This window comes from Carya illinoinensis, chromosome 9, assembly GCF_018687715.1.
Source record: "Carya illinoinensis cultivar Pawnee chromosome 9, C.illinoinensisPawnee_v1, whole genome shotgun sequence".
In the NCBI taxonomy this organism is placed as follows: domain Eukaryota; kingdom Viridiplantae; phylum Streptophyta; class Magnoliopsida; order Fagales; family Juglandaceae; genus Carya; species Carya illinoinensis.
The window spans coordinates 23,447,302-23,466,659 of NC_056760.1; the positions used below are offsets into that span (position 1 = coordinate 23,447,302).

General features: G+C 37.0%; 1 protein-coding gene and 1 long non-coding RNA gene across 2 annotated transcripts; both read right to left on the minus strand.

Moving 5' to 3' along the window:
- Nucleotides 1-1,611: 1,611 nt before the first annotated feature.
- LOC122275741 lies at nt 1,612-2,497 on the minus strand. The gene is made up of 3 exons (XR_006228690.1): nt 2,316-2,497; nt 2,113-2,205; nt 1,612-1,654 (listed from the first exon to the last, which is right to left on the minus strand). It is a non-coding gene; the product is annotated as an uncharacterized LOC122275741 (long non-coding RNA).
- A 1,734-nt stretch (nt 2,498-4,231) lies between these two features.
- On the minus strand, nt 4,232-7,884 carry LOC122276937. The gene is made up of 5 exons (XM_043086824.1): nt 7,271-7,884; nt 5,673-7,150; nt 5,327-5,519; nt 5,128-5,215; nt 4,232-5,029 (listed from the first exon to the last, which is right to left on the minus strand). Exons 1-5 carry the CDS (start codon nt 7,882-7,884, stop codon nt 4,232-4,234), a joined length of 3,171 nt encoding a protein of 1,056 aa, XP_042942758.1.
- Nucleotides 7,885-19,358: the final 11,474 nt, after the last annotated feature.

A 19,358-nucleotide genomic window follows, 5' to 3' on the forward strand; every position in this document is an offset into this window, starting at 1 on the left:
GTTTTGACATGTGCTTCACCACAAATGATTTTATATCAGCCACCATAAGAAAAATACAAGTGCAGGAAATTCCTTATGTTTATTTCACATTTACCCAAAAGCTGAATGTACATAAATACTTTAACAGGAAAACATGGCAGGTATAATAACTAATATGGCAGTGCATTTACCATACCTCAAGATATATGAGACCCCGGTCACTCCATAATTTGTAGTGTTGCCAACCAATTGCCTCATCTTTCCTATAGAGTCAAAATACATTAAAAGAATGGGATGAGACCTCTCTACCATAAATATACTGAAAAATAATACACAATGCATCTTGTGTTATACATAGTATGGTTTCGAACACAGTATTTTGACAGAAATTGAAAAGCATTGATACGCTGGGAGTTCTTATCCCTATAAGGTAGCCTTAATTCTACTGTTCACACAGAAGATTATCAGTGGTTTAAGCTAGAATCATATCATTAATCATGGATAAACCAACCTCTTTAAGGCTGCATATAAGTCCCTCACTATAAGTGATATTATAAGGCCTTACTTATCATGACAAATCATACAGTGTAGTATCAATTGAAAAAGAAGGAATCTTGGGGTTACTTAACTTCCATATAAATTTACATCTACTGCACAGGGTTTAATCCTTCACATAATACCCAGTGATGTGTGCTGAACATTCATTTGAGCCCACGCCAGTCACATCCTTATCCAACAGCATTGCTTGACTATATGTCTGGCCCAAAAAAACTCCCACCTTGTCCTTATCCAACATCACTACTTGACTATATCTGAAGTTGAATACAGTCAAGCCCAAAAAATCCCACCAGCTGCCTTTGCCTCAGACACATTACAAAAGTGAAACGATCTTCCTCTTTGGGTGTATATATATATATGTGTAGGACAATTTATATATATATATATATATATATATATAGTTTATATCTTGGCCACCCACCATCAAAACAAGACCAAAAAGTGCCCAAACTACTCAAAAAATATTGTAATAAATGTATCGTCGACGCTCAAGGAGTCTCTCCACGAGACTGGAGAGACTCCGTGTTTCCCCGGAAATTGAGGAAAAATTCCTTCATCATCTTATCAGTTTCATTTTGCCTCTCACGAAGTCTCATTACTTCGTCCTCAATAGCTTCAAGCTGTGTCTTGTACCCCTCGGCATCTTTCCTATAATTCTCAGCATCTTTCTTGTAATTGTCTGCATCTTGCTTGTGTTTTTCAATCATTGCAAGGTACTCTTTTTCTCTCTCCCTGTCTCGCTGTCTTGTCGACTCCGGGATGACCATCTCTCCTAGCCCCCTTGAATATCCAGGTCTAGAGCCAAGGACCTCCCTAAATACACTTGCTGCTGCCTCATTGGTGCGTTGCTCAGGCTCGAGACCATCCAGCTTCTCAACCATCTCCTTCTGCATGTGAAAATTTTATAAATTATTGTAAATGTTAAGTCGTGTAGTGACATGAAAAACCCCCATTCAAAAGCAAAAGCTGGTAACTATCCATTGAAACACAATATATAACCTAACTGTGAAATCATACTCACATAAGTGGCTTCAGTTGCTGATGTGACAAATTTCCCGGTCTTCTTTGAGAAATGAGTCTCTTTATAGAACTCCACCAAATCCGCATTTGCAGCCCGCTACAAGTGTGTAAGGATGTCAGGTATATGTTCATGTAAGATCAAAATATTGTTTTTGGGAAAGATATGCACATATTGTAAGGATGTCAGGTATATGCTAGCCGTCAACCACACAAACACATCAAATCAATACACAAGAGACAAGAACACAAGGCCACCCTACATTTCTGGTTCCTTATAGTCACAATGCAATTATAGGCAATAAATCCCTTAACAAAAATTACTTATTAGGACTATGCCACTCCCATGCCCTCACCCTATAAACTAATTCGATCATTCTATATAAACCTTGTTATATAAACCAATACAGACAATCGTATGTTAAATACATTATTTGCCCAGAATTATTGTAATTCGTAGACTAGTGAGGAATGCATCAATAGGTTTGTGATAGAAATGATCAGCAAGACAATGGGTTGTGGCATCATACTAGACTAAAATCAGTTGAATTTACATACCTTCTCCTCCAAGATCCTTACAAAGGATTTCCGGCCAGCTGTGTGGTTGACATATAACGCCTTTCTATTCTCCCGATTTTGCCGAGCCATTTTCTGCCATTGTATACCCAATGTCAGCTTACCCAAACCACATAATAAACAGACATGAAAAACTTGCCCTTGTTAAATTCTGAAATTGCAGATTTTCAATAACCAATACATACCTTGAATTCGTCGCTTCCCCACCTCCGACACAAGGTAACCCAAACGTTCAAGTCAACCATTGAACATCCAGTGGCCAATGCCTCTTCGTGGCTTTCATAAGATTCATATTTTTTGTGTAATTGGTGATGAAATGCATTGAACCTCTTTCGCAGCTGCTTCAAGACGGTCAACCTATGATTCTCCCGATCCCAATCCAAAACGAAGTCAGCCTACATTGATGATCATCATGTTAACATGTTATTCTCTTTTGTACGCCCACCCCAATCAGTCAAAATGAAAAGCACATATCTTACTCTCACACGGTCGACCAACTCATCCTTGAGTGCCTGTGGCACATCAGTCCATCTCGCATAGCTCATATCGCAGTGTTGTTTTACAATTTGCGTTAGCCGTGCTGTGAACATGGAAGAGTTCATACAGCATGGTGCTGTTTCGCCATCATTAATCTTCAACAAAACTTTCCCTTGCCGTCTCAACATTTCGAACGCAATACACTTAGCTGGCCCACGTTTCCGTTTGGGCTGCTCCTGGTTTGTTTCAGTCATTGTGGGGGCAGTTGCGTCTGTATTACAAAGATAACAAAAAGAAACTATCCGTCTTAAGAAATCATCTTTCTTGCCTATATTTCTCGGGTAAAGAAATGACAACCGTACCGATATTATCTCCGTTTGGTGGGGTGACAACCGTACCCATATTTTCTCTGTTAGGTGGGGGGACAACAGTAACAATGTTCTCCCCGGTAGGTTGAGGCTCTCTTACGGGTGAGGGTTCTCTATCAGGCTCGGGTGGGGGCATCGGAATGGGACATGGAGGCTCCCATGGATGACTGGGAGGCTGAGTTGAGTCATCCGAGCCTGACTCATTATCTTCATTTGCAGGGCTGTGGTATGAACTAATACGAACTCCTCGTGGTCGGCGTGCTCTGGTTGAGTAGGGTACAAATCGACGGCCTCTTCCACGTCGTCCAGCCCCTCTTCCTCGGGAACTTTCTCCAATCGTGTCATCTGCAAATATATACAAAACCCCATTCACAAGTCAGAAGTGATTCCAACCAATGAGTAGTTGAGTGGGATCCACATTAAATGAAAAAGCAGTCTATAAACCAGTTTTAATGCGACTAATATCAACTGCAAGTGTATTACTATATTTTACCACACTTGTACACGTATATAGCAATCCATAGGGGTTGTATTATAACATTATTGGAAAAGTGCCCGCATTACCAACTAAAAGAAATTCCTATAGACAAACTTATTTACCTCCGGGGTTGATCCTCATTTCTTGCTATCTAAAGTTGGCAATAGACAAACTTCAAATTGGCGTCCCCCTGTGCAATTTGGTTAAGACCTGGTTACTAGCCAAAGAACAACAATAAGCCCACATGGTCAATTAAAAACATGTTATATATATACAGGATGTCTTAAAATAAAAGTTTTTAATTAATTTAGCAATAGGAGTTGGAGTTGGCACATGTTTCAATCAATTAAACATCGGACAAGCATGTTCACCATGTCATATATATGGTTGTATGCACTAGAGATCAAGGAAATGACAAAGATGGGAAGTAATCAATGCTACTTCATTTTGCACTACAAAGTATACATGCATTAATCATGCCAAACGGTGCATGATTTGCATCAACTTGAATGACCAAAAAGCCAAGCAAGTAAGAAACATCATTACACCTATGATCATAATGTAGTCATTCCGAAGTAAATGATTTTTCAAACTACTGAATATGAAATGTAATCATCTTACTTGACCCAAATGAACAACTCATAACAATGTCGGATCATTCTAGTTGGAGTTGAAAGAAGCATACATATATATCTAGAAAGTACATATTGTCCATATACACATTACAAAAAAGGTAAACTCAAATATCAAAAGTGCATCAACAATTCTACCCAGTTGCCTATGCTGATAGAGACTCGTCGTCTGTGGAAAAGTCCTCCTCATCTGAATATTCCCCATCACCAGAAGCATCTCCCGAACCAGAATCAATCATATCATCGTCAATAAAGTCTTCCGAACCCACCTTCTGACCAACCGAACTTGTCACATCTTGTGCCTCAATCAAGATAGGTTCTAAATCATCCCTATTAAGTGGAGTTGTCACTGGACATGCATCGCACTGCAGTGGTGCATAATCATATGACTCCTCAGTTTCTTGATATGCATCATCATCACTTGTTGAGCCATCAAGGTCTTCTAACACTCTTGGCACCGACGGAATGTCATATACATTCCTGTTTGTGTACTTCTGCACCACAAACCATCTCCCTTTAGCCCTTATATCTTTGATGTAAAAACACTGGGAAGCCTGGCATGCCAACACAAATGGTTCATCCTTATACCAAATCCTATCCATGTTGATACTGGTCATATGGTTATCAACTCGTACCCCTCGTCTTGGATCACCAACGTCAAACCAATCACACATAAATAAGTACACCCGACGCCAACCCATGTAGTGTAACTCCACGATCTCATTAATAACACCGTAGAAGTCTACATTATTAGTATTTTCATCCCCAGTTACCAACACCCCGCTGTTCTGTGTACGGCGCCGAAGTTCACGTTGTTTAGTATGGAACCTTTTGCCATTTATTATGCACGCAGTATAGGATGCAACCCACCGTTCAGGACCACAAACTAATGCATATAGATCATCGACCACATCAAGTGGGTTGGTGATACGCTGGTCTTGAACCTACATCAATATTTTGTTAGCGCCTCAGTTATAGATTTTTCAAGGCCAAGCCTAAAGGGTCTGGTTCATCTAAATAGATAGGGAGGAAGCTAACTTACACGTTTCTTCAACCAAGTTGGAAATTCAGTATGATGTGTTCGATCGATAGAATTTGGGTTGTGCACCCTACATTTCTCGTAATGCTCCCTGCATTTGTAGAAGCCAAATGATTATCATCATTTTCATTTAGATATGTAGGATTGTCTCCAAAAAGCTGAAATTAATATTTTTTAAACTTGAGGGATTATTAATGCTTACTCTAGGTAAGGTCCAATCTCAGCGCAGTTGTTGAGGACGTACCAGGTTGCTTCAGTTAGGAGTTTATCTGATAATTGCCTGTTGGAAGCGGTACCAATCGGACGAACTTTCTGGTTGAAAATTTTGAATCCATCTATACTCTCAGCTTCACCATCAATGTTGCGATCAACTCGAGTAAATTTCGTCTCAACATCTTGGAGATACAATGAGCAAAATGTTAGGCATTCAATGTGAATGTAGGCTTCAGCTATTGAGCCTTCTGGTCGGGCTTTATTCTTAACATACCGCTTGAACTTGCCGAGATATCTCTCAAATGGATACATCCACCTATATTGTACTGGACCACCAAGTATGGCCTCACGGGGTAAATGCACAGCTAGGTGGACCATGACATCGAAAAAAGATGGGGGAAATATCATCTCTAATTTGCATAGAATTGTGGCAATATCAGTTTGAAACTGTGATATTTGGTTAACATCCAGGGTTCGGGCACACAACCCCTTGAAGAAAGTGCACAGTTCAGTCAAGGCCAATCCAATATCAGGTCGTAAAAACCCCCCAACAGCAATAGGAAGTAGTCTTTGCATGAAAACATGGCAGTCATGGCTTTTCAACCCTGAGATTCGGCAATCTCGTACAGAAACACAATGCGAGATGTTCGAAGCGAATCCATCTGGAAATTTCACATCGGCCAGCCATTCACAAAACTTCTTCCTTTCCTCACCGTGTAATGTATACATTGAGTGTGGCATTGTAACACGTTCACCGTCATACTTCAAATGTAATTCTTTTCTGAATCCAAAAATCTCCAGGTCACGTCGAGAATTGATATTATCTTTAGTTTTACCAGGAATGTTCATTAAAGTGCTCAATATGTTATCGAATATATTCTTTTCAATATGCATGACATCTAGATTATGTCGAAGACGTAGGGTTACCCAATACGGTAGCCTGAAGAATATGCTATATTTTGTCCAGTTCAACTCCTCAACAGTTCGTTTTCTCTTTCGATGAGATTTACCGAATTGCACATCCCCAAGCATCAACAGTTGAGCTTCAATATCTGATCCTTCTAAAACCCTTGGTGGCATGCGATGATCTTCTTTACCATTGAAGTCATTTTTTCTCTTTCGCCACATGTGATCGGGCGGCAAGAAACGACGATGTCCCATATAACAATGTTTTCTGCCATACTTCAACCAATTGGCGTCTGTGCCCTCATTACAAGCAGGACAAGCCAATCTTCCTTTTGTTGACCAACCAGAAAGAATTCCATAGGCTGGAAAGTCATTGATTGTCCACATTAAAGCAGCGTGCAACATGAAGGTTTCCTTGGTGGAGGCATCATACGTAGGTACCCCTTGTTCCCAAAATTCAAGCAGTTCGTCGACTAACGGTTGCAAGTAAACATCAATGTCATTACCTGCAGATTTTGGTCCAGGAATAATGAGGGATGTCATGAAGAATTGGTCCTTCATGCACAACCACGGCGGCAAGTTATACGGTACCAGGATTACCGGCCAAATGCTATACGGTTTAGCCATATTGTTGAAAGGATTGAAACCGTCACTTGCGAGACCAAGCCGAACGTTGCGAGCATCCTGTGCGAACCAACTATAATCTTCATCAAATCTCTTCCAGGACTCTGCGTCTGCAGGATGTCTCATACTTTCCCCATCATCGGTTGGCCGTTGCTCTTTATGCCACCTCATATCACGTGCTATATTTGCAGTCATGAAAAGACGTTGCAATCTTGGCTTCAAAGGAAAATGCCTCAACACTTTTTGAGGGATAGGACGAGCCTTGTGTGTATTAGGCACCCACCTTGAAGCCTTACAGGTAGGACATTCATTAAGATCAGCATTTTCCTTCCAGAATAAGATGCAGTCATTGGGACATGCATGAATTTTGTGATAATTCATACCCAAACCCCGCTCCAATGACCTTGACTCCTCATATGAATGTGGCAATTCAGCATCAGGAAAGGCAGTCCGCAACAAATTAAGTAGCATATCAAACGACTTTATTGACCACCCACCAAGTGTCTTAATGTGTAACAACTTCACAATGAATGACAGTTTTGAGAATTTTGTACAGCCAGGAAAAAGTGGACGTCGGGCATCCTCTAGTAGCTGCTCAAAAGATGAACTTGGGAAGGGATCTGGTATTGACGCAGCAGTTGGCAATGGATTATTATGATCTTGGGCGTGGTCCACAAATGTGCCTGCCCGAATGTCATCTAACATATGATCCATGTCATCAATGTATTCATTGGAAGAATCAGCAACACTATCGTCGTCGTCATCATTGAAACTTTGTGTTTCCTCCTCCCCATGAAAGATCCACTGGGTATAATTTGGGTTGATCCCTTTCATGAACAAGTGAGTCTCCACATCAAATATAGGCAAGAAGAGAGTATTACAGCATGCACGACATGGACATCGAATGCGATCACTTCCTCGAGAATGGTTTCGTGCTAGGTTGAGGAAAGTGTTAACCCCCTCGGCATATGCAGGCGATCGAAGTCTATTAGGCAAGTTCATCCAGCTTTTGTCCATCTAAAATGGTTGAAATCAGCATATTAGTTACTTGGTATAGCTAAATAGGGTTCCATTTAGCTATACGAAAGATCTCAATGATTTTGCGAAAGTGGAATGGTGTATTCAGAATATAAGCATCCAACTCGAAGCAACATGTAGTGGATGACAAGAGAAGATGGATGTGATGATGCTAACCGAGGTTGGCATGCTGATTGTTGTGGAATGATACAGGTTATGTTGAACAGTTTGGTTTTAACATGCCAGGAGTATACCAATTGCTGCAGAATATATCATCATGTTAAATATGGTACTATCTGGGTAGTTGTTGGTATATGGCGTTGAAATGCATATAAAGATGCTAACAAGAATTAGAACTAGAATGGAGGTTATGGAAGCGTGTAGTTGGTATATATAAGTAATTTTTTCTCCTTGAAATTAAGATACTGATTTTCTGAAATCGCTGCAAAATGCGAATTTGAACTGCAATTGCTAAACGAAGGTACATCCTACACCAAGTATGGAGGTTGTGAAAGAGGAAGGATGTGTGATAGTGACGTGGATTCATGTTTAATGAATCCAATCACAAATGACTTGTAGATGTTAACAGTGTATGATGAACATGTATATCATGGACAACTTTTCCCCAAATTGATAATCCAATAGGTAGAAGGCTCACTCACCCCATAAAGTGAAATGAGATTTTAATTTTATACCTGTAACTTGGCGTGTTGTGATCGTAGGGGAAACGGTTTTACGTCAAAATCATATGTATTCAGAATAGCTTTACACTAGCAGGACACAATACTGTGCAAGGAATGATAATCAGGTTAGTGACATACAAATTCCTTATGTACGCAATCATCCTCTCAGAATCTAAAGGGATAAAGTGAAAAAATGACATGCACGTTTAGATATCATATATGTATTAAATACAAAACTTTACAAAAGGGTGTATTATATTTAGACATTTATAATACACATAATTTCTGATACATTAGCCACCATCCAACTTCAATAATTTAGCGAAATGGTAAAAATGGTGCAATTTCCAAAAATAAAAATAAGAGCTTCAAAAATGTTTGAGAAGGGTAATATTGACCCCGCTGGAAATTGCCTTGACGCACAACCTTGCATATACATATACTCATAATAAGGCTGGACTTAAAATATTAGTGTCACAAAACCAATTGCAGGAAAACCAGCTGGAAGGTAGCATTGCTAAACTTCACATCTTATGGAATTATGCCGACAAGCATGAGGGAAACCCAACAGAACTGAAACTACCATATTGCTACCTATTGAAACATATGCTAGCATGGTTTGTTCGTAAAGTATAAAATATATCAATCAAGGCATATTATAGTGGTAACTTAAAGACATATACATAATATTACCTCGAAAAGGGCCCCTGTCCGCAAGATAATAAGAAGAATCGCCCAAATAAAGCTCCAAAAGTTGCACTTCACCGTTTCATGGCCAAATTTTCCTAGGGTACAAAACAATGATGGCATTTGGTTAGGAAACAACTATGCGGCATAAATAACATGCAAGACTTGAATACGTATACCCATATATGTATTAAATTTCCAGAGAACCTAATATCAATACCAAAAACATATATATAGAGAAAAAAATTACAGATAGGAAAGACTGCCACATCCAAGTTAGAAATGCTTGCTACTTCAAAAAGATATGGTAAGAGGAGTGTTAAAACTAGTATATACATGTCAGTGTATCTTGTAGGATTTTATAACACTATCTAAATTTATGTATCTAAACTAGTATGAACATTAAAGGTTCGAAAACAACCTAATGAGTAGTTCTCTACAAGGTCGGTTCCCCAACAATTTTCTGTAACCTAACCTAATCTTATTGTTACATTAGAAAAAGATAATGAGTAGAGCTAAATAGTAATAGGTTTTGGAAGGATACTATCCTGGTCTAGAAACAAGATGAGATCAACTAAGGGAGGAGCTGGGAGCAAAATATAATAGCCAGAACAGCCAAGGACTTCAAGTGCATTTATATATCCCTCTTTTAAGTTATTTTAGATAAGTTTAGATAAGATAGAAGATACTCTTTTTTGTATGAAAAGAGAAACATTTCCCAGACAATAAAGGAAAAACTTTGGATAAAAGGGGAAATATTGTAAAATGAAAGTAAAGGCGTAATAAGATCAATGTCAGCTAGATTCTTCATGGATGGCTGTAAAGTTATACAAGAAATAACAAATTGAAAGTACAAGAGGGAAAATGAAATATCTTTAAAAGAATCAAGGGATTTAGTATGTGCTTGAGAGAGAGTGAGAGAGTGAGAGAGTTTAACATATCTCAAAACCTAGCAAACCAGGTCATCAACGCTGCTATACCGAAAATCTTACACAAATTCCTAATCTTTGGGTGCAAACAGATTAATACTGGATAAGTGCTGAACATCCTATCATATGCCCTATGTGAAGCTGCCCAATTCAGGTGAAGATTATCAGTTTTTATTAATTAAGATTAAAATGTATTTAATCTTAATTAAATACAGACATAGATATCATTGCCTGAAATTTTTTACAGGGGTTTGGTGCAGAGAATTTGTCACTCCGAAGTACATAGGTCTGGGGAGTAGGCACAACATTCATCATGAAGAATGGGAAAGGAAATCTGGAGACACTTCCTCACCTTCCAACAGACTGGCCTCAGTGCTGTCACAGCATACGACATGTGACAGTAATTACAACTATGGGATACTGATGTCTAATACTCACTAAGGTTGATCCATTTCTTGCAGAAGATTAAATTGTGGAAACTGATCAAAGAGCAAACAGATTTGATGATCAATAAATATAGCCAATTGCTGGTTTTTCTTTCTGACCTTAATTCAGTTAAATAACAAAGTATCGCTGCATGGAAAATCCATTAATGATGATCATGTGGGAGATCATCATGTCATTTCATAATTTTAAATGCAAATAGCACCCAAATCCAAAACTGCACTAGTTTGTTCTGCTCTGTTTCAGTACGAGGATAGTGTATCAATTATGTTGGCATTTTAAAGGTTTGGGATTCAGAAGATTGGGGGATTATCAAGCAGTTACCGAAAGTAACATACACAATGCCCTATTGTCATTTGTTGAAATGCTCCTGCAGTTATATATAAATACCAATATAATTGCAGAGTAATCATCATTAGCACGGCATTGATTGTAATTATTGTAATACTAATTACAATAAAGCTAGAGGGGGAAGAAAGGAACTTATTCCTTGTCGGCTCATGTATGCCCCTGCGTCTTAAAAGAACCACGTTTAATTGCTTAAACGTTAAAACAAATAGTGAGGAAGAAAGTTTAAATATATAACCCCAAAAGCCAGGATTGAGAGTTTGATAGGCAGAATCCCATCTAATCTCAGTCTCAATGAATCAGCAGCAGTCTAAAGTAAACTTATGTTTATTTGAGTTGTTTTTTTTTACGATAAATATAGGCCAAATATTTGAGAATTTTTATTAGGTGTCTAAATCATGAAATTAGTGGACACGTGTAAGACTTATAGCAGAGTAATATTTGCTAGCGTGTTGGAATTACAGCAGAAACATACAAGTTTTGTGGTTGACATCGAGACAATGCCTACCTAGGCATTGGCCCATGACCGGATCTGTTTTAAGGGATCTTAGTGGGTAAATCACGTTCTAGCATGATAATAACTTCAAAATAATAAACAATGTGTGGTAACCTTGATATACACGCACAATGTGACCATTTGAAAAAGAGAACAAGCTGTTTTTCTTACAAGAGAACAAGGGTTTGAAGAGCAGAAATCGGATCTGCCCCTTATTCTGAAAAGTAGTATTTACAGTTTTTGTGGAAGAGCACAAAACTACAGCAGTTTCAGTAGGTGGTCAATTGCAGTGATTTTTATTCATGAATTTTGGATTGTTTTTTAAATACTTATGGAATCTTTTATACCTAGTGTATAAGTGAGTCTTTTTAGTTAGTAGCATTCCTAACATGACAAGGCAGGGGGTGCTGGTTACTTAAACCTGTTAAATTTATAAATGCGGTTATTTATTAACTGTCAAAGGCTATGGGTTTTACGTACTAACTCGAGGGGCGTAGTAATAAGTATGATAAACATAAACAATCAACGCTGTAATAGGATTCTATATACTTTGTAGCCAAAACAGAAGAAAACAAGGGCCAAACACTTCAAATAGAATTCAGAGGTGTCACAAGCCAACAAACTCTACCTCAAGTGACACTCGGAGGAGGTAAGGTAGTGGGTTCAAGATCATTGGATTTATGTACATATGATAACTTTTTACTTTTCAGTTTTAAGTTATATATAGCACATAACACTTGTGTTGCACCCCTCGTTTTACTTATCAAAAACAGGTATCACATAACACTTCTGAATATGACCTCCATATAACTTGTGCATTATACAAGCATTTTGGTTTTACATAAACCTGAAAAACCAAATCCAGAAATAGACCACAATCCTTACGCATAAATAAGTAATGTGACAACTAGCTAATGAGCACAAACGATTCATTATAGTGCTTATTTTTTTATAAGAAAATCTTCTAACCTGATCCTTCTAGATTTACAGACAGTACTGTTCCGACACACAATACATGTGCTTTGGTTTTCCACTATTGTACTAAATGGGGACAATGTTCATGAGTTTCTGTCTTTAATTCATCACACATAGAACGTCCCTAGGTGTTATGTATACAACCAAGTGTACACGGGCTTTGCCTATTTTCAGATTTGTAATATTTTTATCTTGGCCACCCAAATTAATCAACAGATTTACAGAAGTACTGTTATCCATAAATCACCAAGACATCAAAATTCACTATGACCTTGTTTCCACCAATTCCTAAAGAAAAGGGCATCAGGGATGCTCTGTAGAATAAAACGGTATTAATATGTAACAATGTAATCCCATCCAATAGATTTAACCACTAAGCCATATGCAACTACATTATTATTTTATATTGGTAATCTTATTCTTGTAAAGACCTGATACCTCCCGTTGAGAATGTCCCTATTGGTCAACTTGATAAATTAGGAAATAGACAATGGAAACAGAACATTTTTAGAGCGAAGTTATTAAGCCAAAGACAAGCATGTTCACTGCTAACAGTCATCGAGTCTAATATATTGTTCACCCTATATTAGAACCACCACATTGCCACCATCAATTCCTCTAGCAAAGTAATGCTGAGGAAGCTTTCGGGGCTTGGCAAGTATAATCGGAAATCCTTCATAAGTCAGAAAAGAAAATAAAACACAGATGGCATTGAATTTCAACATGCAAATTCAAGGTTCACGGAAATTAGCTTTGCAACGTAAGATAACTTTTGGCCTACAAAGGTGCTTAATACTCCTTAATCGAATAATAGATCTGATTATATTCTCATTTCATTACACAGTTGAGGTGACCTGAAGCACCTTCATACCAGAATAGCAAAAATCAGCAGAATATACTTTTTCTAGGCTATTCAAAACCTATCTTCACATTGGATAACTAGTCATCTAATTAGGGATTTCAACACTGCAAAATTATGCTAATCAGAGGACACACAGGTACAAATTATCACCCAAGCTCTTTTCAGCAACAATACCCTCAACCCATAGCCAAAATGCAGATAAAGAAAACAAAAATGGTGCAAGAAACGAGATGATTTCAGATTCAAATAACTGGAAATAGTCTACAAACAAAAAACTCCCATTTTTGTAAACCGACGAGAGCGGATGAAGGGGGAGAGAGAGATTCAATCGTTGCAGAGATACCTGTGGTGACGTTGGGTATGTAAAGCTCCAAGCTTCTCGGTAGAAAACGTTTGGCAACCGATAGTCTTGTTCCTTTCGGCTCAAAAAGCACTCTGATAGTAACGATGGAGGAATGGAGAACGTATGGGGAGGGAAAGTTGACCGTGCCTTCCGCAGAAGGCAAATGGAACGGAGGAGAATCTAGGGCTCGGGCCCTAGTCGACAATGAAGGTAGATACTAAGCCGTGTGTATCAGGTTTGTTTCCTGGGCATTGAAGGTAAGGGCAATGGCTTTGATCGTCGAAATGGAGAAGGAGCTCGGTAACAGAGTGGGGTAGTGTGATTTCGGGGGGAAAATCTAAAAGTATTGGTGTAAGTTGGCGCCGAGATGCAATTGCAACGATAGTACCTGCTGTAATAAATTTCATCCTATTGCAACGCCTAGTTTCGCTTTAATAAAGTAGAAAAACGCTGTAAATATAAGACTAAGTGACCGCCTATTTTAAAGTGGGCTATTACAACAAAATTCAGCAAGGAGTTATAAAACGTTGCAAAAAGTTATCAATTGCAGCGATTATTTTTGCAACAAAATAAAAAACGCTGCAAAAAGTCAAATTTCTTGTAGTGTCTGTAGCATATTCTTGCATGCACAAAAGCCCAATTTGAATGCATCTTGCAACTTCATTATCAGGGGTTTTGTCACCCAACGATGAATAAACTATTTCCATGGCTTTGCCTTTGATTACGCTTAAAGAATAACTCGGTAGTTGAAACACAGCTTTGGAATGTCGATTCCATGGAGAAATAAATTAAAAAAATAACAGAATGAACAAAAAAACTAAAAAAAATATTAAATTATTAATAGAAAACAAAGATTAATTTTAAATGTAAATTAAAGTGAAGCAAAGTTACTAGTGAAAAAAGTACTCAAATTTGACGAACAATAGAGTGTTGGAAATCCCTTGCACAAATCTGGTATTTCAATTATTCTTAATTCATTGAATAACTCAATTAGAAAGTCAATTCCCAAAATTCCCAATTGGAAGATATATATTTATAAACCAAAATAAAACCAAATATAACCCTTTAAAAAATCATTCATCACTTTTAAAATACGTAAATTATTATTCCTATTGAGAAAATCCAACGGTAGAAATATACTCATGGAGTGATAAATAAATGATCCAAACATAGTCAGAGAACTGCTCCATTCAATAGAAAAAAGCATGACTGAATATATAAACAAAATAAATTCTACGATTATTTGGAGAAGAAAATATCAAAAATGAATTGAAAATGATAAAAGAAAAGAGTTTTAGTAATTAAAAGTCAAACACATAAATTAAAAAAAAATTAAAAATACTATCTAATGTGCAAGTCTCTAACCCTACTTGAGAATTTAGTTACCCATAAATATAATGGACAATAAAAATCTCCAGCTAAAAAATAAGCAAACGACAACCATCGAAGTGACTTTATCCTATATTCAAATCTCTCTTTTGTGCCTCTCATCCTCATCTATTTCATGCTAATGATATGCTTATATAGGGTAGGAAAGAAACCCTAATGTCTTCATAATTTCCACATAAAAAAATGGCTTAAATTTTAGGACTCAGCTTTGTAGCGACATATGCACTTTAGGAGTTCGAATTTGAAAATCTGTATTGTAGAAAAATTTATATCCATTTAAGATATCTTTCTAATGCTTGAAGAATTGTATCAATCCGATATGTGATTAGAAAGTTACGGTCAAAATACTAAAGTATGTCCAGACTGTCTCCTAGCGAATTTCGGACTTGGACTTTTTGTTGTTTTCTTTTGTGATTTCTTTTTTTTTTTGATCAAAATTGCTCTTAAACCCTATGAAAGTTCTCCTTTTAATTTGACTAGGTTTTGACTTGCTCTTTTATAAACTTTAAAATTAAACATAAAAATCTACTTAGGAGTATTCCAAAGTAAATAGAAATTCAATTCAAGAATGCACATTAATTTCTATTAACATTTTAGCATTTTAATCCAATAATAGGGTATTTAGAGTGCACTTTTGTGCACTTATCACACTCCCCAACTTACTTATTGCTAGTCTCTTGCAATTTTCATGTCAAAACAACAAAAGAGATCGACGAAAATCACACACAAAGGTCACCAAGTCACACTTTCCAGATTCACATATCAAAACAATCTTAAGAATTCAATAACCCTATCACAAGCAATCCACCTATAGCAGTCCACAAAGTGTGTGTGTGTTCCAAACTATATCCATCTAACTAGAAGCCGTGGCACATGCAACATCAAGAACATCTCCAGCAAAAGGTTTAACTCCATAACACACAGATGTGAAAGTGTTTCGTGTGAGGATTCTCTTTATGGAGTTGACAATGGGTATACACACACTCTCATGGGGAATCCGACAATTATGTACAAGCAACAACCAAACATTGATGTTAGGATACGAACACTAGCAAATGAGACTTCCACTACTCTTTCTAAAAGCTTACTTAGGATCATAATGGTCAACACAAAAGGTTGTAATGTGGCTTGGGTTTAAGGCTATATGAAATAAAATAATGAAAAAGATTTAAAAACTTCCAAGTACATACAAAAGGAATCTTATTAACTATCTCAGAAGACCACACTTCCCACTTGATGTACTCTCCAACTTTTCAGATCAAACCAAAAGAAAGAAAATGCAAATTCCACACTTGGAAGTAAAAATGGTAGAAAAATCAGTGTATAGGTTCTACTCCAATGTGGAGAGGCATGGATGATGTGGGCTTATGAAAAGAAAAAGTTATATGTGTTTATTGGCTCAAAGTTGGCTAATAGGGATCTATGATGGAAAGGATTAGCTTGAAAGGCTCAAACGTTGATCCTAAGTTGACCATCATCATATCTCAAGTATATCCACCATTTTACCACAAACCATGTAATGGTATTCTCAAAAGAAGTGCCAAATTCAACAGATCAATAAACACTTATCACAATTTACCTCATTTGTGGGCTCTCATTCCTCTCCAAACTCACATAAATACTTAAGCAAAAGAGTTCTCTAGCTACATATGTCAAACCACCATCTTACCACAAAACTTGGATGAGTGCCTTAAGGGTTTTTTGAATGCTTCAGTAAAAAATGATTATGGTGGATTTGGTGAATTCACGAAGATGGCTATAAATGAGAATGAGTACACATGTGAAATGATGCACGTGTGATGCAAAAAATTGACACATAAAAATATGCCACAGAGTTCCGACAAGCATTTTAAATACTAAATTTGCACCATCACCCCTCAACTTAAATGAAACATTGTCCTCAATGTTTAAGAAGCAAAATTGAATGGAGAGTAACTAAAATCGGTAGAATAGATTTGATGAGTGACGATGGTAGCTCGCTAAGCACCAAATATGATAACCTAAAATGACAAAATGAAACTATCATGCAAATAAAAACAAAGAAAAAATAACGTCAAATAAAAAAGGAAAAGAAAGAAAATAAGAGAAAATAAAAATAAAACAAAACAAATAAAGAAAAACATGCCTGGATGGTGTGGTAAAGGTTAATAGACTGAATCCACAAGTGGAATGTCTTCCACTTCCGGAATTTGCCTATCAATTAATATTTTAAGGCATTGACCATTTATTTTAAAGATCCAACCATTCTTAGGATCCTCTATTTCTACAAAGGGACTAGTCCACCTGGACCGAAATTTTCCTAAATATTTATGAAGTCTAGAATCATATAAGTGTATTGGGTCATTAGGCTTAAACGTCTTTCTAAAAATATTTTTATCATAATACGCTTTTATTTCAACCTTATAAATTTTAAACTTAGGCAAAAGTTTCAATTTCAGTCTTAGTGCTTCCATACTTGAATGAGTCTGTTTTTCACCTTTCTTACGCAACTCTTCAAATTTTGGTTGCCATGCCCTTTTTCCATAATCCTGAGTTTTATAAAAAACAGTAAAAATATCAACAATATCAAATGAATCACTAATAGTATCCAAATCAGAATTAACAAGGATATATTCAAGCAGATCAAAATCATAAGTTATGTAAACTCCCTTGTCTATGAGTGCGTCAATCATATATGTTTGGTGGCACTTGTCATCTATTGGCTATTTCTCAATATGAAAAATGTTGACCTTCATGGTCATATTTTCAAAAAGATAGTTTCATCAATCCATTTCTGCAATTTATAAGTGCATTAGCAGTAGTAGGGAAATGTCTACCTAATATGAGAGGAACCTTAGAGTTAGACACAACAACTGACTGAGTGTCCAAAATTAAGAAATCAACAGGATAATAAAACTTGTCAATTTGGATAAAAAAAAGCCTTAACTATCCCTCTTAGTTTTTTAACTGAACAATCAGGCAACTAAAGCACAATAGAAGTAGGCTTAATTTCATCCAAACCAAGCTGCAAATAAATTGAATAAGACATTAAATTAACAATAGCTCATAAATCTAGCAAGACTTGCCCAAAATCATGATTCCCAAAACTACATACAATCATTGAACAATCAAGATCCTTGTACTTAGGAGGAATTTGCTGCTCAATTAGAGCACTAACTTGCTCTGTCAGAAATGCTGTCTTCTTAACATGGTACTTTCTCTTAATTGTTCACAAATTTTTAAGAACTTTTGCATAAGTAAGAACTTGTTTAATAACATGCAAAAAAAGGAATGTTAATCTTTACCTGCCTGAGGTTCTCCAAGATTTTATTACTAGAATCCAAAGTTCGCATACCAGATTTTAAAACTTGACGAAATGGTACCTTAACTGGGCGCTTGATTACCTCAGCTTCCTTGGGCAACTCAGTACTATCATTGCTTTGTTCATCTTCAACATTTTCTGGCTTATCATTTGTTGAAATGTGTAAGGACTTACCACTTTTTGTCACAATGACATTGACCTCTTTCAAATTTTCTTGCGCCATATGCTGACCTTGAGATGTGGATTGAGCTTGAGAAGGGAACTTGACACGCTCATTCATACTCAAGGAACTCATCATCTTAGATATATGACTCTTTATCTCTTTGTTTTCTTTAACAACTTGTATAATAAAAAATTCAAACTTTTGATTAGTTTTACTGTATGCCTTAATAAAAGTATGCAAAGTGTCTTCTAAAGGAATTCTTGAAGATGAAGGTATATGATATGGTGCAGGATATGATATAGGGCGTTCTGCAGGCGGTTGGTGTTCAGACTTCTAGCTAAAATTGGGGTGATTACACCACCCAGGATTGTAGGTCTTAGTGAAATGTGCAACGTGCTTCATATACATACCTAAGGTATTACATTGTTTCTCATACATCCCTCTCATGTCAGCAAATGTGCGAAAATCTTGGGTAAGGTGATCTACCCCGCCACACACAAAACATGGTCTAAAAGACTCTGCATAATTAACCACATGTGTTGGCTTTAAGTCCTTAGTCTTTAACACCTCTAGCTCCCTAGTGAGCATCTCAACCTTAGCCTTTAGGTTATCCTCTTCCTTGATATGGTAAATTCCACCACCATTTGGGTTTCCTGCAGGTCGTGACCTATCTGTGCTCCCAGTAACACTAGGTCTAGTCCAAGTGTGAGCTTTTTTCAGCAAGTTCATTGAGGTCTTGTATGGCCTCATCAGGATCTTTCTATAAGAACTTACCATTACACATCATCTCCACAAATTGGCTCTCTCTAGGTGTAAGTCTCTCATAAAAATAGCTCACTAAACACCAATTCTCA